Here is a 20,228-nt window from a genome sequence, read left to right as displayed (position 1 = left end):
TATATTCAACAATAGAAATAGGCAGTTCAAAAAGCAATGTAACTAATCAAATAAGACACCAGAAGAATAGCCATACATTCAAACAAGCACACTTTTTCAGAATGCATTCAGTCATGCAAAGATGCCCTAAAATTAAGGTAAGATGTAAAGGGATGTGGCCAGGACATTTTTATCCAAGGCAAAATAATGTATTTATTTTGAGTCTGTGATCCAAAATGGCAAAAATTCAGGCCATGGATAAAGAGTACCAGCCAGAAATATAAAACAAAGTTTCCACATAATGCAACTTTAAGTTGAGATGGGTACTTAGAAGGAATTCATATCCATGCCACTTACCATTATGAAGTTTTGTAATCACTAACTCAACATCTGCTAAGGAATGTATGCTGATTAGGCTACTATCACTTGCATTGCATAACTGATATGCATCTTTCCAGGAAGTAGATCTGTTCATTAGCATATAGCAAAATCTATTGTGAGAATGCCACTCAGGTTCACACTGGGTCTCCACATAGTTTTGAACTCCTGAGAATGAAGAAAATATGTGAATTATGTAAAAATATACAACAGGTGATATGGAGATAAACATCATAACTTCTTTAAAAAGAGGCAACTAGAGTACGACAGGGGTGTATTTTATCACCCTATTTGTTTAATCTATATGCAGAACATATCATACAGAAAGCGAGATTGGACCAAGATGAAGGAGGTTTGAAAACTGGAGGGGAAAATATCAATAATTTAAGATATGCTGACGATACCATACTACTAGCAGAAACCAGTATGAGAGAACTATACATACACAGAGATCGGGAATACTATAGTCTGAATCATCCTGACTTTAGTGTTCAGTGATACATCTTTGCATGTGAGGACCTTTTCTAGTTCACTCATAGCTGCTTTCCCCAGCCCTAGCCTTCTTCTGATTCTTGACTATGATTTCTTGACTATTGTCTCCATTTTGGTTAATGACTGTGCCAAGGTATTGTTAATCCTTGACAAATTCAATGTCCTCACTGTCGACGTTAAAAGTTACATAACTCTTCTGTTGTCATTACTTTAGTTTCTTGACGTTGACCTGTAGCCCTGCTTTTGTGCTTTCTTCTTTAACTTTCATCAGCATTTGTTTCAAATCATTACTGGGTTTTGCTAGTAATATGGTATCGTCTGCATATCTTGATATTTCTCTCTCGAATTTTCACAACTCCTTCATCTTGGTCCAATCCCACTTTCCGTATGGTATGCTCTGCATATAGATTAAACAAATAGGGTGATAAAATACACCTGACTCACACCCTTTCCAACTGGCAACCAATCGGGTTCTCTATATTCTGTCCTTACAGTAGCCTCTTGTCCAGAGTATAGGTTGTGCATCAAGACAATCAGATGATGTGGCACCCCCATTTCTTCTAAAGCGTTCCATAGTTTTTCATGGTGTACACAGTCAAAGGCTTTGCTGCTGTAATCTATAAAGCACAGGGTGATTTCCTTCTGAAATTCCTTGGTCCGTTCCATTATCCAACGTATGTTTGTGATATAATCTCTGGTGCCTCTTCCCTTTCCAAATCCATCTTGGATGTCTGGCACTTCTCGCTAATTTTTGCACTGATTCATAGGGTCGCCATAAATTGTAATCGACTTGAAGGCACATAACACACACACACAGTGTACGACACAAACTGATAATATTGTTACATGCCCCCCAATCTCTGAAAAATGAGAGACTTCAAACCCAAGGTATATGCTCACACCCCTGCTTTGCTTAGAATGAAGGTTACTAGAGACGGCATTGGCTTTGTGATATATGTTTTTATTTACACATACAGGCTGAGAATAAGGTGGAGCGGCTCACAGCCTTAAGACCCCAATAGTCTTGCCTTCCTCATTTGATTTCTAAGTAGTTCACAAAGCCATAGCTTTGCTTTCAGCACAGACATCAAATCCAAGCCTCTGTCTCTCTTACCAGCTCCATCTTACCAGGAGGCAAGACAAAAAGATGGTCTATTGTCCCTCCTAAGGCACATAACAACAAAAAATCCAGAATGACATTGCCTCCAGCCAGGTGAGGGGCAGGAAAGGCCTACCCTCTTTTTCTAGAAGAATCATTAGCTAGTCATTTCTATGGTAATACACCTGTACTTGGTTAACCCTTCTGTTATGCAAAGAGATGCTTAACAGACTTGGCTACAGCCATTAACTGAACAAAGAGACTGGTTTGACCACTTCAGCAATTCCTTGACAACAGAACCCCATTTTACAGATATAAAGCCACAAGTCTGGAGAGGATCCACAGATGACATCCAGACTAAGTCCTCCACCCAATCCTGTAACAATATCGTAGTGGTAGAGAATGTAGTTCACCAGCAAAACATATGCATGGCACACAGGAAGTCCCAGATTCTATCCCTGGCATGTCCAGTTGAACCCAGGAGACAGGACATACCTCTGCCTGCAATACTGAAGAGCAACTGTCAGAGGAGACTATATTGAACTAGGTGGACAAGTAACCTGAACTTGTATAAGGCAGCTTCCTTCTGCACAGATTTTAGTACTCACTGCTTTTGCACCCAAATGGGAATGTATGGAGACTTCATCTCAAAAATAAGGTACAATGTGGTGCAGGAAATAAATTATTGGATTTTATGGGCAGTACATTCCCTGCTGCTCCTGATTTTGCACCCATATATGATGAAGTTTAGTAGGACAGTGCAGGCTGAAGACTTCTAAGTATATGGACTAGAGGGGTTTGGGTGCATTGAATGGAAGATTGCTCCCCCAACCCAGCTGGCTCAGAAGCACCTTCATCCCATTTTCACAAGCGAAGCTTAAATCTGGTGTTCTCTCTCTCTCTCTGGGCTTATCCAAACGGAGTGGGATAATCCACGGTTTCCATTTATCTCCTTAAATATCCATAAAGGCAGAAAAGCATACATTCGTTCAAGCATAATATCGCAAATACAAACAAGAAAGGGGCTGCTGGTCGGTTTCATGCCTGCCTCTGGAAAGCTTTGTAAATTTCATTCTCTATGGTTCTCCAGTGTCTAAGGAGATACACACGCTGGCAATTGCACTTATTTCTCCAAAAAAGCAAGAAACGTGTCACACACCCCTCCTTCTCCCTTTCCTTCCTGCAGTGAAATGATTTGAAACAAAAACCCCAGTCAGTAGAATGAAATTGACAAAGCTTTCCGGGAGGCATGAAACCGACCAGCAGCCCCTTTCTCGCTTGCTGTGCCTTGCAGATCTCACCCAGAGCGGCCGCCCAGTTTGCAGGCTGGCAAAAAATAAAATGCATCTGTGCGGTAGTTGCAGACCCCCCCCCCAACACCCCACCATTGCAATGATTGGTTCAATTTTCCTGGGCTTATTCTCACACATGCGCAAAAGTGCAGATACGTGATTGGCTGGAATGAGAAGGGTCAAGGGGAAATGCCCGAGAACCACCCATCAGTGGTAAAGTCCGCGGTATTGCATCCTACCTCCTGAAGGCACAGCGGATGATTCCCGATTTTAAACAGCAAATCGCACTTTTGCCAGTATTGCAAGGAGCAAATTTAACCCGCGAAAATGCGTAACAGTGGACGACCGAAAAATAATGAACACACATAGCAGGCGTGTCACACATTTTGCAGTCGTCTGGATGAGCCCTCTCTCTTTCTCTCTCTCTCTCTCCATTCAGTGTAAAACCAATGTTGGCAAGAAAGTCCATGCTATTTACAAACATCTTTCATCAGCTTTCTATCTTGTGTTAGGATAAATAATGAATCTGTGCCCAAGAGGAGTTTCATTCCACCTGATCCTACACACATTTAATCAGGACGAAAATCCTACCGAACTCAGTGCAAATTGTAATCCTAGGCACATTTACTAGAGAGTAAACTTTGCTGAACATAGTGGCGCATTCCAAGTAAATGTGCTTTGGATATCACTATTTGACAATTGTAAAAATCCCCAAACATTTTCCTTCCATTTTGTACCAGGAGAAAATTAACTATTTCTGCAAAGTAAACAAACAAAAAGTGCCTGGATAAAACTCTCCTCCTACTCTTTGCATCTTATTACTATCTACTCTAAAGGTACATGTAAGGGCTTGAGACTTGGGGGGTTGCGATAAAGATCTTTTTGCAATGTTTTTCTTAAAAACAGGCTTTAATAGGTAGCTGTTCTTGAAGTAAAAACTGGTTTACTTAAAAGTGATAGACAGCTGCAGTAGCAGTAGTAAATACTAGGCAATTTAACTACGCAACTGCCTGCCAGAAACCAAATACACAATTTAATTATGAATTACCTGGGAACTCCAATTTGGTATTGTTGAATGGTTTCTTGCAAACATAAGGAAGTTTATTCTCACAAGGATAACTCATCCAGTCACCTTTGTTAGCATTCATAGCTGCACAGCCAGATCCATCTAATGGAGAGGAATCCTGCATTTCTATAGAAAAATAAAGACAAGTAATTTGAATACAAAGTGTAAATCATAGGATCACATAAGACTGAGAAGGAAGGGCTCCAAACATTAAGCTCCACAGACCACTTAAATAATTTTAATTAACACTATTAATAAGGTTGCAATCCTATTCACACTTTCTTGGGAGCAATCTCCCCTGAACACTATGAGACTTAAATCTGAACAGATATTTACAGAATTGCACTGTATGACTGATGAATTAAATACACTTACCTGGACTCCAGCTGAGGAATTTCAAAGGTGTATGATCTGACCACTGCCAGCCTCCAAAAATATCCAGTTGGTTTAATCCAATCCAAAATCTCTCTGCAATGCCATCTTTTGCTACAGAGTTAAAAATAATTAAACATTATCACTCAGCTACACTGAACCCAGATATATTTTCTCCAGGAACCTTTCAATTACTGCAGTCATATATTTTTAGGGCTCAAACAGCAGTATTTGGGCACTGTCTTACGTAGTACAGCATAGGACGCAGTTTCCCAAGTATTATGTTAATTTATTAGACAGTGGCTTGGTTCGCACATCATGCTAAGCCAAACCACAACTTAGTGCAAATGTGTGGGCTCCTCCCTGGTCTGTTTTCCTGCCACATCAAGGAGCAGTCACTGAAGGCCCTCTCTCAGATGTTGGTGGGACAGAAAGAAGGCAATCAAAAAGAGAAGGTCAAAGACCAAATGCTGAAGAGTGGGAACTTTTATTTTTGATAAAACCCAACGCGTTTCAGCCTGTTATCTACAGGCCTTCATCAGGGGCTATGGTAAACCAAACACAGAGGACAAATTAGTTCTACACACATATAATATACTTATACATAGTACATATAAATCTTTTGAACAGTCTTGTACTCACATAATAACTTGTAAGATTAAAAGACGAGCAAATCGCTTTCTGTACTGTACCAATATCAAACGTCTCATCTTGGTCTTTGACCTTCTCTTTTTGATTGCCCATTTGGATGCTAGCCACCCTCGGGACAGAAAGAAGGGCCTCTCCTGGGGCTCTTAAAACTCAGGCAGACTCATATGGGAGAATGTGCTCTTTTAGATAACCTGGTCCCCAAGCTGTGTATGTCACAACTATCATTTTGAATTGTGCTTACAAACAGCATTGATTATGTAAGATTCTTTAACTATTTTTGTTTTAATTCTTCTTGGCCATTTGCATTCACGACCTCCAGATGGCAATTTTTATTCATTATTGCAAACAATAATATAGGTAAAATCTCACTATCCTTCAAACCTCAGAATTTGCCTAGTGATCTTTCTCAATAACATTTAAATGGTTAACATTTAAATGGTTATAACTACTGTATAATTTTGATTTTCTTAACTTTATCTTTTAATTGTATTGAGTTGTAATAGAAATTGTTTTATTTGTTTGCCGCTCTGAATTCTAAGAACTAGGGCGGGATATAAAATGTTTAAATAAATAAATAAAATAACAAAATCAAGGCATTTGTGTTATCTTCAATCCAGCAATTCCATCAGCTCATAATGGGATGTACCCTTACTTGTAGGGGAGGAACACTAACATATATATTTATTGTTGTTGTTGTCGGTTTTGTTTTTTAAATTGGGTAGATACGTGTTCTAGCACTGAATCGTGAAGCACACAGACTAACAAAAACTAAAGATCAACAAAATGAAAGGGAATGCTTTAGGGAAGGCTTACTGGAGCTTGCCCCAAATTTCTTTTTTAAGGACTACTCCAGCAATTGTGTAGTACAGTGTAGGAACATTTTACATCTAAAATATTAAAAATAATGCATACAGAAATAAAACTTTTGAAAAAGTTCAGAACACAGATGTGGAGGAGAATTCCACTGCTTGTCAGTGCTGATTTCATAGGCACTATATAATTCTTGTATGTGATACTCTCAAAGCTATATTAGACAAAGAATTCACTCTTATGGTAATGGGTGTAAAATATTACATTTTCCCTAGGAATATAATAAATAAAAACAAGAGATTAAGAAAATGGAACTTTATAATTTTTAGAATTCTAGTTTAGAACAAATTAAGCACTAGACAAAAATAAGCCATTTTTTAGACAATATACAAAGGGTAAATCCTCATACAATTTTGAGTTTATCTAAATCTGTGACGTGCTCTTTGAAAGTAGCTAATGTGGAAATGGTTTACTGAAATAAGTACATTTAACCTGCTTGGACATGTGTCTGAGAGAAGCACCACTTAGCTGAAAATAAGACCAAGACTATACTTGAAAATTTTCCCTTTAATCCCCCTTTAACATGGGCTACATAGAACATATTGCATTACATTTAGTCAAAGCTTTCACACTGCTTTGTAGAAAATTATAACTTGATCAGTCCAGATGAACTGGGTGATGGTGTAATTTGAATAGCATTCACTGAGGAATGAACCAGAGCTTTCAATAAGAATCTGAACTAGCCATCCAGAAAGGCAAATAAAAATAAACAGATTGTCATTGACAATATACACATAATTTCAATACACTTTTACAACCTTTACCTTGCTTGCTTCGAAAACAGCCTTTCAGTCAGATAGGTTATTATAATTTATTATACTACTATATTTATTTATAGAATAACTTATATCCTACTTTTCTGCTCCAAAAAGAAGTCACTCAAAGCAGCTAACAAGATATAAACAAGCACACACACACAAAATCCACCATTAAAGCAAAAAATCACCAAAATCAACCAAGACTAAAAGCAACACTCCCCCGCCCATAAAGGAACAAAGAGCACAGAAATCCTGAACCAACAATGCACACATTAAAACTAAGCAACAACAGAATCAGACTTGTTTTACAAGCAATGTCTTCAAGTGCTGTCGAGACACAAACAGCAAAGATAGCCTAATGTTTGGGGGCAGGGAATTCCCCAAAGGCCTCTCATGCACTGCCACCAAGCACACCTCAGTAGGCAGAATCACATGCAGAAGGGCCACAGCAGCAGATCTTAAAGGGTACCGTGGATGCAAAAGATTCCAAGTTCAATCCCTGGCATCTCCTGCTAAAAGATTCTTGGACAGTTGGACTGGGAAAGGCCTCTTCGCACCCGAGATCTTGGAGAGTGTTGCCAGGCAAAGCAGAAATTTCTCTGCTAGATCCACCAAGGCACTTTCAAAATTTTTGTTTTACTAATGGGGAAGTGAGTATGAGGGATAATCACTTGCTCAAGCCCACTTAATATGGGTAAATAGGAATTTAGGAAGACAAATGTCCCAGGCCCAAGTCCAACACTTTATTTACTGAGTCATATACCGAGTCCTGTAGTCAGCAAAACTTAAGCAGCTCTGCATGAAATCTGACATGTAAACAAGCCTTGGAAATAAGTCTAAAATAATTGGTACTAGCCTGCAAATATTTTTACTAGCCTGCTGTGGGCAGGCAGAAGAGGGACAGGGAGATCCATCTCTCCTGCAGCAGTCTGATGTATTTCTATGCTCTACATAGAAGGGAGGTGGAATGCTCTGTCCCTCCTCCTCCTCCACCAAACCTGCTCACCCTTGTGCATGAAATCCTGTGCACTCACATGGAAATAGAAGCCAACTGCAAAACTTTGTCTTGAACAACAACCACCTTTTAATAGTTTCAAATGTTTCAGGTATTTTAAATAGCATTGTATATAATTTTGTTCATATAGCAAAATAGTTGAGTTATATATATATATAGTTAATTATTTGTAGAATGCTCCTGAAGAAGGAACCTGTGTTCTGCAACACATTGAGCTGTAATAACTCTTACTAGTTGGCACTTTTGAGAATAAAGTATTTCTTGTCATATTGTTTCTACACGGGAGGGCCCAATTACAAGTGATGCAGGAAAACCTGTTCATGGATCTCCTGGTCGTTTTTGTTTTCTTTTTAAGATCAATGCAGCCATTGCCTCATTTGGACATAATGCTTAGCTGCAGCAAACCCTGAACCTGCATATTCCTCTCTCTTCCTCCTGTGTGGTCATAAAGGGGAATTCAGAAGTTCCCACTTTCATTTTAGATTAAACGTTGCTTGTTGCAACATGCAAATGTGGACAAACTGTTATTAACCTAACTGTTTTTTTGACAGCAAGCCACATTCAAGCAATATGAAGATGGCTTGTTTCAACCAATCATAGTTAAGATTAACCACAGTTTAGGTTTCAGACAACACTCTAAACTGCAGTTAATCTAAAATGGAAGCAGGAACTTCCAGTACCGCTGTTGCCTTGGAGGAGGAGCAGGGGAACACACAAGCTCAGGACTCACTGCAGCTCATTCTCATGTTGTTAAATCATAATCTCAGGGTTATATCCTAACATGGACACATTTCTTGAGATCCTATTCATGGATCTGTCATGTCAAGTCGAATTCAGCCCTGAGAGTTCATAATGGGGTTCTGCAAACAGAATCTACGTTCCCTAGGTGCTAAAGGAGAGGAAAGGCCTGATTTGTAATCTGCAATTCAGCACAGTTAAAGAATTGTGTCAAGTCCAAGAGTATTAGATGGAGTATAGTGATAAGGTGGGTGCAAAAGGAGAAAGCAAAAGGAAGAGAAAAAACTAAGAACATGTCTTGAGTCCAGAAGGGTTGGATATAAATAAAATAAAATAAATAAATAAACAGAAATCTATCTTGAAACTAATCCTATCGTCAAGATTCCATTTCCTCCCTTATATGGAGTAATGCCAGTATCACCCAGAAATTCACTATACACAGTTGTACCCACCTTGAATATAACTTAACTCAGATGCACTGATGATGCTCAGCAAATCTCCACCTTGACTCTGACATGAAACATATGCTTCTTTCCAAGTAAGGGCAGCCTGTGTATTTAACTGGTAGCAACTTCCAGACTCTGCATTATGCTCCCATGTATTCCCACAACTATCCTCTGATGAAGACAAACAAATGATTAATAAAACAGGGTCCCATGCAGGCATAGTACCCCTGTGTTGATAATTCCAATAGATTTGTTTTCCAGTCCTTAAAAAGCATGGTCGCACACAAAGAACAAGGTACTGCAGGGAAGGGGAAGTCTTTATGCACCTCCCATATCTGAATCCATGTGAAAGTGTCATTATATAGTTTAGTCATTTAGTTGCACTGGGTTTAGTTAAATCTTGGTAGAGTTGGAAGTTTCCTGTAGCTGTTCTGCTTTTGTTGGAAAGACACAATAAAACTCTTGTCTTGTCTTCCTGACTGGTAAGCCTTCCATTACACCAGGGATGGATAGCTTTTTTTTTAGCCTGCATATCACATTGTCTTCTGGTCAACCTTTTGCGGGGTGTGTCTGTGCGTGTGTGTGCATACTGTCAATGCCTGGGACCAGAGGCAAAAGGGCAGAGCAATGAATACAAATGATACCTTTTGCACAGTAGGCTACTTTTTCACACTCACACATCCCTCCATATTCTCCATCCAGGCAAGCAAGCATAGTTATTAGTGTTCAATTTCACATTCCAGCCAGACAGGTACACTCAAGGAGGGTACAAACAAGGTCTGGTGAGAGGTATGGATACGAAGGGTGTGAAGCCTGGGAAGAGTCCCTAAGGCCAGATACAGATGCCTGGAGGACAGCATTTGGCCTATCCCCCATCCCTGCATTAAAGCATCCGGCCTCCCTTCTCTGTGCCATGCGAATTACATGGGGGGGTCAGAAGGGATCCGAATGATGAAATGCAAGGTGAATACCAGCTAATATTCTCTCCAGTGTATTTTTATGCTGTCTGTACTTGCAGGGGACAGGGGAAAAAACTGGGCTCTACTCAGCCTGGTCTTCCCTGCCCCACCCCAGACTCTACCAGTAAACATACAGATGTGCAAGTGCCCAACATTAATATGCATTTTTTTTCCTAAAAAGGTTTTATACCATAAATTAGAAGTACATGGAATAATTTTACATTCACAACCTTGAATCACATACAATATAATTTTGCTTAACGTTCCATTATAAAGCCATTAGTAGACATGAAATCTTGTTCATCCAATTTTTGCCTATAAAAAAGTATACTTTGGCAGCCTTTCCCAACCTGGTGCCCTCCAGAAGTTTTGGAGTAGAATTCCAATCATCCCCAGCCAGCCTCCAAAAGTTTTATGGTTAAAAGGATCTGGAGGGCACAAGGTTGATTCAAGACTGCATTAAGGTAAAAGAGATTTGTCAGGATTTTATGAATGCTACTTGCCTGGCTTTAAGCAGAAACCCCATTCTCTATCTTCATCGAAATTGGAGGTTGTAGAACACCATTCACCACCAGTAAACATCTCATTGTGGATGCAGTCATGATGCCATGTTTTATTAAAAAAGAAGGGGAATTCGCAAGGCTTTCCATAGGAGTTTCCATCTCTGGTATAAATATCTGTAAGGGAAAAAACAGATTTTACATTTGGGGATGAAAAGTGGATATATATGTGTGTGTGTGTGCTTACGCAGAAGGGTTCAGAAGCATTCATATCTTACTATATGATATTTTTGTAAGTGTCATGCTACCTGTGAATGCTTCTGCACAGGCACATGCCTGCTCTGAAGTGTTCACAGGCAGCATGATGCATACAGGAGAGGAGGGCAAGGAAAGGCAAAAGGTATGATAACCTCAGTTTCATCATTTTAGCTTCTAGTGATAGTTCTGGTTTAATTTGTTCTAACACCCAATTATTTGTCTTTTTCGCAGTCCATGGTATCCGCAAAGCTCTCCTCCAGCACCACATTTCAAATGAGTTGTTTTTTCTCTTATCCACTTTTTTCACTGTCCAACTTTCACATCCATACATAGAGATCGGGAATACCATGGTCTGAATGATCCTGACTTTGGTGTTCAGTGATACATGTTTGCATTTGAGGACCTTTTCTAGTTCTCTCACAGCTGCCCTCCCCAGTTCTAGCCTTCTTCTGATTTCTTGACTATTGTCTCCATTTTGGTTAATGACTGTGCTGAGGTATTGCTAATCCTTGACAAGTTCAATGTCCTCATTGTCAACTGTAAAGTTACATAAATCTTCTGTTATCATTACTTTAGTCTTCTTGACGTTCAGCTGTAGTCCTGCTTTTGTGCTTTCCTCATGAACTTTCATCAGCATTCGTTTCAAATTATTACTGGTTTCTGCTAAGAGTATGGTGTCTGCATATCTTAAATTATTGATGCTTCTCCCTCCAATTTTCACACCTCCTTCATCTTGGTCCAATCTTGCTTTCCGTATGATATGTTCTGTGTATAGATTAAACAAATAGGGTGATAAAATACACCCGTCTCACACCCTTTCCGATGGGGAACCAATCGGTTTCTCCATATTCTGTCCTTACAGTAGCCTCTTGTCCACAGTATAGTTTGCGCATCAGGACAATCAGATGCTGTGGCACCCCCATTTCTTTTAAAGCATTCCATAGTTTTTCATGATCTACACAGTCAAAGGCTTTGCTGTAGTCTATAAAGCACAGGGTGATTTTCTTCTGAAATTCCTTGGTCCGTTCCATTATCCAACGTATGTTTGCGATATGATCTCTGGTGCCTCTTCCCTTTCTAAATCCAGCTTGGACGTCTGGCATTTCTCGCTCCATATACGGTAAGAGCCTTTGTTGTAGAATCTTGAGCATTACTTTACTTGCATGGGATATTAAGGCAATAGTTCGATAATTACTGCATTCCCTGGGATCCCCTTTCTTTGGAAGTGGGATATATATTGAACGCTTCCAGTCTGTGGGCCATTGTTTAGTTTTCCATATTTCTTGACAAATATTTGTCAAAATTTGGACAGATGCAGTCTCAGTAGCTTGTAGCAACTCTATTGGTATGCTGTCTATTCCTGGTGATTTGTTTCTTCCAAGAATTTTAACAGCAGCTTTCACCTCACATTCTAAAATTTCTGGTTCTTCATTATGTGGTTCCTCCGTGAATGAATCTGTCATCCTGGCATCTCTTTTATAGAGTTCTTCAGTGTATTGCTTCCATCTTCCTTTTATTTCATCTCGGTCAGTCAGTGTGTTGCCCTGTTGATTATTCAACATCCATACTCGTGGTTTAAATTTCCCTTTCATTTCTCTCATCTTTTGGAATAGGGCTCTTGTTCTTCCCATTTTGTTGTCTTTTTCTATTTCTATACAATAACTATTGTAATAGTTTTCTTTGTCCCTACGTACTAGTCATTGTATAGTTGCATTTAGGGTTCTGACGGTGTTTCTATCTCCTTTTGCTTTTGCTTTCCTTCTCTCTTTAACTATTTTAAGAGTTTCTTCAGTCATCCATTGAGGTCTTTCTCTCTTTTTAACAAGAGATATTGTCTTTTTGCATTCTTCCCTGATAATGTCCCTGACTTCAGTCCATAGTTCTTCTGGTTCTCTGTCAACTAAGTTTAAAGCCTCAAACCTGTTCCTTATTTGATCTTTATATGCTTCTGGGATGTTATTTAAATTGTATTTTGGCGTTATGAGTGCTTTGTTGTTCTTCGTTAGCTTTACTCTGATTTTCGATACAATCAGTTCATGATCTGTACCGCAGTCTGCTCCTGGTCTTGTTTTTGCAGAAAGTATGGAACTACTCCATCTTCTTCCAGTTATATAATCAATTTGATTCCTATATTGACCATTTGGTGATGTCCATGTGTACAGTCGTCTTTTTGGTTGTTCAAAAAATGTGTTCGCAAGAAACAAATCATTGGCTTCACAGAATTCAGTAAGTCTTTCTCCTGCTTCATTTTTGTCACCTAAGCCCCATTTCCCCACAATTCCTAATTCTTCTCTGTTCCCTACTTATGCATTCCAGTCCCCCATGTTTATCATCATATCTTGTTTTGGTGTGTGATCAATTTCCTCCTGTACTTCTGCGTAAAATCTCTCCAATTCTTCTTCTTCTGTGTTTGATGTTGGAGCGTAGACTTGGATGATGGTTTTATTAATAATTTCCCGTTTAACCTCACTGATATCACTCGCTCAGACTTTGCGTTGTAGCTCCTAATTGCTTTTGCTACATCACTTCTCACTATTAAAGCAACCCAATTCTTCTTGATTTCTCATTTCCTGCATAAAATATTTTGTAGTTGCCTGATTGAAAATGTCCCATTCCCGTCCATTTTAATTCACTCACGCCAGTATTGTAATGTTGATACGCTCCATTTCTTGCTTGACAATTTCTAACTTTCCCTGGTTCATGCTTCTCACATTCCATGTTCCTATTGTGTGTGTCGTACAACTCCGGACTCTCCTTTCCCATCTGTGCACATCAGCCTCTGGGCTTCCTTTCGGCTTTGACCCAGCTGCGTTATTAGTCACAGCACTACTCGTACTTGTCCTTTGTTCTTCCCCAGTAGCTCGGTGAGTGCCTTCTGACCTGGGGGTCTCATCTTCTAGCCCTATCTTGTGTTGCATTTTGGATACTCTGTTCGTAGGGTTTTCATGGTAAGAGGTATTCAGAGGTGGTTTATCATTGCCATTGAGTATGGATGCATCATAGTCTAGTGTCTCAGCTTTGACCATTCCGCCATGGGTTCCCCTGCTAGGAGTCTAGCCTCTTGGTCTAGACTCCTGACGGCATTGCCTTCAGGAGGTCCAATTTGGCCCAAAAGGCCATTTCACCCACCCACAGGAGGACAGCATTTAATATTACATTGGCTGCTTGATCCTGTTCCCAGCAGAGAACAAAATCATGCAGCTAAGGCAGCATGATTTAATCCCCACTCATCAACTGAGCGGGCATTAAAGCCCTGTGCAAAACTGCCCTTTGAAGAAGCTGTCAAGTGCAAACTATTGCAAAGGCTTTAAGACAGCTCCTGCAGTCCTGTTTGCTCAAACGGGAGTGTAGGGGCTGTCTTAAAACTTTTTCCAAGCATCTCCCCGCTGCCCATTTACGTTCCCAATCACAGAGACTTAAAAGAGGAGTGTGGGAAGCTTTGGAAAAGACTTAAATGATTTCATGTGATTGACAAGTAAGCAGCTCTGGCCACCTGTCAAATTTGGCCTGCGAGGGAGATCCTGATAAGGATCTCGCCCATGGAGCCAAAAAGATTCTCTACCCCTGTCCTAATCCAATTTGAGCCATGAACATTAGAGGGGGTGGGGAGATTGCAGCTTCAGTTTTTTCTAAGTTTTAAAAAAATCCTCAAATCAATTTACAGGAAAAACATTCAAAAACCTGTCTATATAGGATATCAAAAGTGAAACTGAAAATATATCTTGCCAGGGAGAGGAGAATAGTGACTCAAATCACAGGCATCTGCAGGAATTTTTCCCCAGGGTGGGGCAATATATGTAAATATAAATGCATAAAACAAGTATTTTGTATTTGAAAAAAAATGCTTTTAACTTGACATTCAAGTTGCTTTGCTATCCATTTGAAACAGTTTGATTTTGCTGTGACCTCTCCTCTCTCTCTCTCTCTCTCTCTCTGTGTGCGTGTGTGTGTGTAAATCTAAACCAGCTAAATTGGCAGAAAGTAATCAGATGGGGAAGAGTGGTGGAAATAACTTTTACTACAGCATTTTGAAGCACTGTTTAATAACCCTCAGGCTCATATTACACATGGCTGTTTCAGGTTGTTTTGTTTTATGGAGATGTGGATAGGAGGCTGTGAAGTTGATTTCAGCAGTGGCACTGAGGTATGAGTGATTCACTTTCCCTTGAAGTTGTTTTTGCAAGCAAAATCTTCCAGCCACAAGCTTCCTCTCCTCCAATTTTTCTGCCAAGGGTGGGAAAGCAATTAATCACACCCTCTCCCCCCAGCACTGCTGCTACAATCAACTTAAGAGTGTGCTTCCCCTACCCCACATTTCCCTTTTAAAAACCCGAATACTGACTGCAGGGTTTTTATACTCAACTTCCCTACCTTACCCAGCAAAGTGGGTGTAACAAACTGGGCTACTTTACAGGGCTGGCATAAAGCTGCTCTTTCTCAGCCACAGCTCCATGCCCTGCAATGTGGATGTAATAATGATGGGATTTATCATGCATTTGCACTGGCAGAGTAATTTTTAAATGTTGGCAAACTTGGGGTAGGGGTGGTGATATTCACATTTTTATGGTATAAAATAAAACCTGAGTTAATATCTTGTCTTTGCTACTACCCATTACATTTTGGTAGACATACCACTGCCTAACCAGAGCCACACTAAATTGGATTTCTGAATTGTTTTCTATGGGTGGCAATCTCGACTCCACTACAAAAAATTTAGAAACTAGCTTGAAAATGAAACCAGAAATTCTGTCTTCAGACAGTAAATGTGTATCTCTATATGGCCAACTTGGCTTTCCTAAATGTCAGTTACACCTATGACTTGATGCATTGGCTGAAAACTCTGAAAGGCAGCTTGAAGTTAATTTCTCACAAAACCAAAAGCAGAATGATTGCACATTTTGCCTACAAGAGCTAGTGACTTGCTTTTTTTTTAAAGGAAGTTGGCAATCTGGGATATGTAGCTTAATTGGGAGGCTTGCCCCCCAGGACACTGATGCCTCAAAGACAGTGGGGCTGATAAGAAGTAGCTGTCAGGTTCAAGTCCTTAAAATGTCCTGAATAGTCCCAATCCAGCTCAACAGGAATGCAAAACTGGCCAGCGTACCAATTTTACCTGTTCCAGCAAGCATAGCTGGTGTTTGCTTTGTATGACGGAGGGGGAAAAAAAGACTACCCTTCAGGGATTATTGCAGATATCTGGTATTGTACGACTACTAACCACTTCTAGTAGTTGTTTGAGGGCACATAACAAATATGCAGATTCTTGCTCACTGTAAGGCCTCAATTAAAGTGGATCTTTTAAGATCTGCCTGACATGTGGCTCAAACAATGATAGATGCAAATACACTGAAGTGGTCTGGTGATTGTAGCCTATGCCAGCCATCAAAATGCTATGGATGTGATAGCCCTTTTGAAATTGGTAGGAGTCATCACCATCTAATACATAAAGCACCAACATCTTTCTAGGCACGATACTGAGATGTTAAAAAAAACAACACAGTTGGGTATAATCTAATAGACACAACAGAAAATGAAAAAGGAATGGAAAGGGAACAGGGAGTGAGGGAGCAAATCCAGACATTGCTACTTCATAGTTAACATAAGCAAAAAATATATAAACATGCCTAGAAATTGCTGTATGACATGAACCTCATCAACTAAGTTCTCCCCAGGAATAGGGAAAGACAAAAGATGCATTGAAGTAATTTTCACTTGTGTGTTCAGACATGCCCAACGTTATCCTCAGTGAGAACCACAAATACGCAAAGACTTTGGCTGGTAAGATGTAGTGTAACTAGGGATGCTTGCCATATAGAAAATATATGCATACACACACAAAAAAATATCACAGTAAACACCCCAAAAACTGTTTCTTCAGCACTTAAGTTGGGGAAGAAGCAGGGTGATCAGAGCATAAAACCCTGTTTTAAACTCTACATTTGTAAGCTCTGCCATTTTGTCACATTTACAGCTGTGAAATATTACTATTATATTTATTGCCTGCCCTTCACCAGTAGGTCCCAGGGCAGATTACAGAATTTTAAAATGCAGTATTAAAAAAAGTTAAAACACATTACATCCACAGGAATAGAGTGGGTCCTGAAAACATACATCTTAAGTGCTAAAGGCCAGGGCAAGGAGGTGCCTCTCTAGCATTTGCCCAAAACTGTGCAGCAAAGGTGCCAGATGAACCTCTGTAGATAGGGAGTTTTAGGGGCTGCCACAGAGAAAGCTCTCTCCAGTCTGTAGGGAAGGAAATGGTCTCTCAGATACTTGGGGCCTAAGTTCTTTAGGGCTTTAAACACTAATGTAAACACCTTGAACTGGGCTCAAGGAAACAAACTTGTTCCTGGAGAGCCAGGAGTTCATTGCACCAAAAGCACACCCACAACTTCTGTCCAATAGGTGTATGTTCAAGACAATGCAAAACACTGGAAAGATCCCATACCCCTGCTGGCTTCCTACATGCATAATTGTTTTTGTAATTTATTGAGTCAATTTACTGAAAGCTAAGGTTTTGTTCAGGTCAAGAGACAGAAGGGCAAAGCAGGGAGCCCTGGCCTCCCCCCCCCCCGCTGCTTAACTTGCCTTCACAGAATAGTAGAGTTGGAAGGGGCCTATAAGGCCATCGAGTCCAACCCCCTGCTCAATGCAGGAATCCAAATCAAAGCATTCCCAAAAGATCCTTGACACTTTGTCAGTTGGGGGCTCCCTTTAGTTTGTGGAGCAGACTCCCTCACAGGGGAATTTATATATATGTGAGGCTGCTTCCTCCCAGCTACTGCTGCCAGCCAATGAGTTCAGGGGGGTGTAGCTTAAATCCCTGCTCTTAGTCAATTTAGCCCCTGGGGTTGAGGAGTGCAACAAACTGCACCAAGGTAATGGATTAACTGCCAGTTAAGGATTAACTCCTTGGAGGTGGATCCCTCCACTCCCAAGAGAAGTATCCTCACCACGAGAGGATAGCTGCTCATCCTCCCAAGGGATGGGTCCCTTCTAAGGGATCACTTCCCTCTTCCTTGGACAGATGCTCTCCTTCCCTGCCATGATAGTAGGAGAGCTATCATCTGTGGAGTGGGACACAGCTATAATGTCCCCAAAGGCCTCATCCACAAAGCTCTCTGCCTTTCTCAGCTTCTCCAGGTCAGCCACTGTGAAACCTGAGACCTTCTGCATGCAAAACAAATACTCTTCCACTGAGCTATGGCCCACATATTTACTTACTGAAAATCATCTGCAAATCTCTCCTTTCTCCAGCTTAAACAAATGACTGAAAGAAAATACATACCATGGTAAGAGAGTTTACAAATAAGATCACTGGAATTGTTTCTTCTCCAAGTATCGGAAGAGTTTATGCTTGCTGTCACAATTCCATTATTTGAAGTCAGCTTGTTTTCAGATGCAGACAATATTGAGGCATCATCACATCGCCACCATAATGTAAGGTCTGAGTCACAATCCACCATTTTCAAGGGATTCTGGGATTTGGCAATTTCTAGTCCAAGGCACTTCTGGGACCCCAAGTTAAAAAGGCGATGTCGGGAAACCCATGTCCATAAGGTTTCTTTTGTTTCTTGGCAATCTCCTGTTGTTATCTGGTGGTTTTTAACTTGGACACACTTGCTACTTTTTTCATGGCGGATGGTGAAGACATTGTTATCTGCATAGAAAAGAGGCATATCCTTTGGTTATTCTTCTTCTGCAATTTGCAGTAACATACAATACTATAGTGGAGGCACATTAGAAAATGCTTACTAAAAAGTACTGCTAACAGTTTATAATGTTCTAATGCCTTCTGCAACATAGTATCTCCCTAAATGACTGTGAGGATGTAACCCAAGCACGTAATTCTAAACATGGTAACTTGAAACTTTGCTCCACTAAAACCAGATTTTACTGCTATGCAAATGTGCTCTAGATTGTGGTGTAAATTCATGAAGCCTGACTAAAGATAAACTGATCAAAGTGATCCATCAATGAAACGGACAAAGCAAAATGCAACCGATAAGACTTTTCCGTGAAATGGTATTCTTTCACTGTAACTTGGAATCAAATGAATTGTTTAGGAAGGCTGGATATAAATGTGTTTATACAATTATCAGAACTTTTTAATTTTTTAAAAAATGTTTTATCTAAGCTTTTAAAATTTAGTAAAAGGCTTTTTCATAGAATCATAGAATAGTAGAGTTGAAAGGGGCCTACAAGGCCATCAAGTCCAACTCCCTGGTCAATGCAGGAATCCAAATCAGAGCATTCCCAACAGATGGCTGTCCAGCTGCATCTTGAATGCCTCCAGTGTCGGACAGCCCACACCATCTTTAGGTAATTGATTCCATTGTTGTATGGCTCTAAAAGTTAGGAAGTTCTTCCTGTCAAAATCTGGCTTCCTGCAACTTGAGCCCATTATTCCGTGTCCTGCACTCTGGGATGATCGAGAAGAGATCCCGGCCCTCCTCTTCTCAACCTTTCATGTATTTGAAGAGTGCTATCATATCTCCCCTCAGTCTTCTCTTTTAATTTAGTGCACACTGGCAAGTTACCCAGTTCTGAAACCCAGAAGTCCCAGAATATAAATCAATAAGCACACTTTTGATGCTACAGAACAGTCCACTTATATATGGGACGAGGAACCTGTAGCCCTCCAGGTGTTGGTGGATTCCAGTTCCCATCAGCCCCAGGTGGCATGGCCAACAGACAGGGATGATGGAAGCTGGACTCTTAACATCTGGATGGCCACAGGTTCCCATTTCCTGTCCCTGACTTACATCTTTTTATTAGTTTGTAAAAGTATCTCTTCTAGGCACCTGACTGAAGTAAAATTTAATTTTGTGATGGGCAAATCTTACAAAAAAACGTAAGCTACATTGTGGCTTTTGTCATCTTGCACTGGAGAAAACAACCCCAGGTGACATCTTATTTTCCAGTGGACTCTATGGAAATGGCTGTGGGTCCCATATATTGACATGATTAATTCTCTTTTTTACTGGGTGTGTATGTTACATTCTTTGACGGCTAAGTTAATAATAATTTTTTAAAAGACCATAGTGTTGAATTAATAATTGTCCTATGAAAGAACACTATGGAAAATAGCAAGTTAACAGGGACTTGAAATATTTATTCAGAATTCATTAGTCTGAATGCTGGTGTTTTGTATACAAAAGCTCTGAGCTGGAGAAAAGTATGTTTGTGCACTCACAGCCCACTCAGGGCATATTCCCTGGAGTAATGCCTCTCGCAATTTGCTGAAATAAAACAATAGCGCTGTGTTTTATACATTTAGCTTAAATGTACTATGCATGTTCTATTTCATTTCTAAAATGTCACCCTTTGCTGGGGTGGGATGCTGAACATTCAA

At 40.1% G+C, this 20,228-nt stretch overlaps 1 protein-coding gene across 1 annotated transcript in view; it reads right to left on the bottom strand.

Moving 5' to 3' along the window:
- LY75 (lymphocyte antigen 75) overlaps window positions 1–20,228 on the bottom strand; it is a 113,634-nt gene that overhangs the window by 80,680 nt on the left and 12,726 nt on the right. The window contains exons 2-7 of the mRNA XM_061608667.1: window positions 18,162–18,533; window positions 10,619–10,792; window positions 9,163–9,327; window positions 4,682–4,792; window positions 4,289–4,432; window positions 337–525 (exon numbers count right to left, since the gene is read on the bottom strand). Of these exons, the coding sequence (XP_061464651.1) occupies window positions 337–525; window positions 4,289–4,432; window positions 4,682–4,792; window positions 9,163–9,327; window positions 10,619–10,792; window positions 18,162–18,533 (1,155 nt within the window). The remainder of the gene's footprint in view (window positions 1–336; window positions 526–4,288; window positions 4,433–4,681; window positions 4,793–9,162; window positions 9,328–10,618; window positions 10,793–18,161; window positions 18,534–20,228) is intronic.

Source organism: Rhineura floridana, chromosome 2, assembly GCF_030035675.1.
Source record: "Rhineura floridana isolate rRhiFlo1 chromosome 2, rRhiFlo1.hap2, whole genome shotgun sequence".
NCBI lineage: Eukaryota > Metazoa > Chordata > Lepidosauria > Squamata > Rhineuridae > Rhineura > Rhineura floridana.
This window is presented reverse-complemented; position numbering and strand designations above follow the sequence as displayed.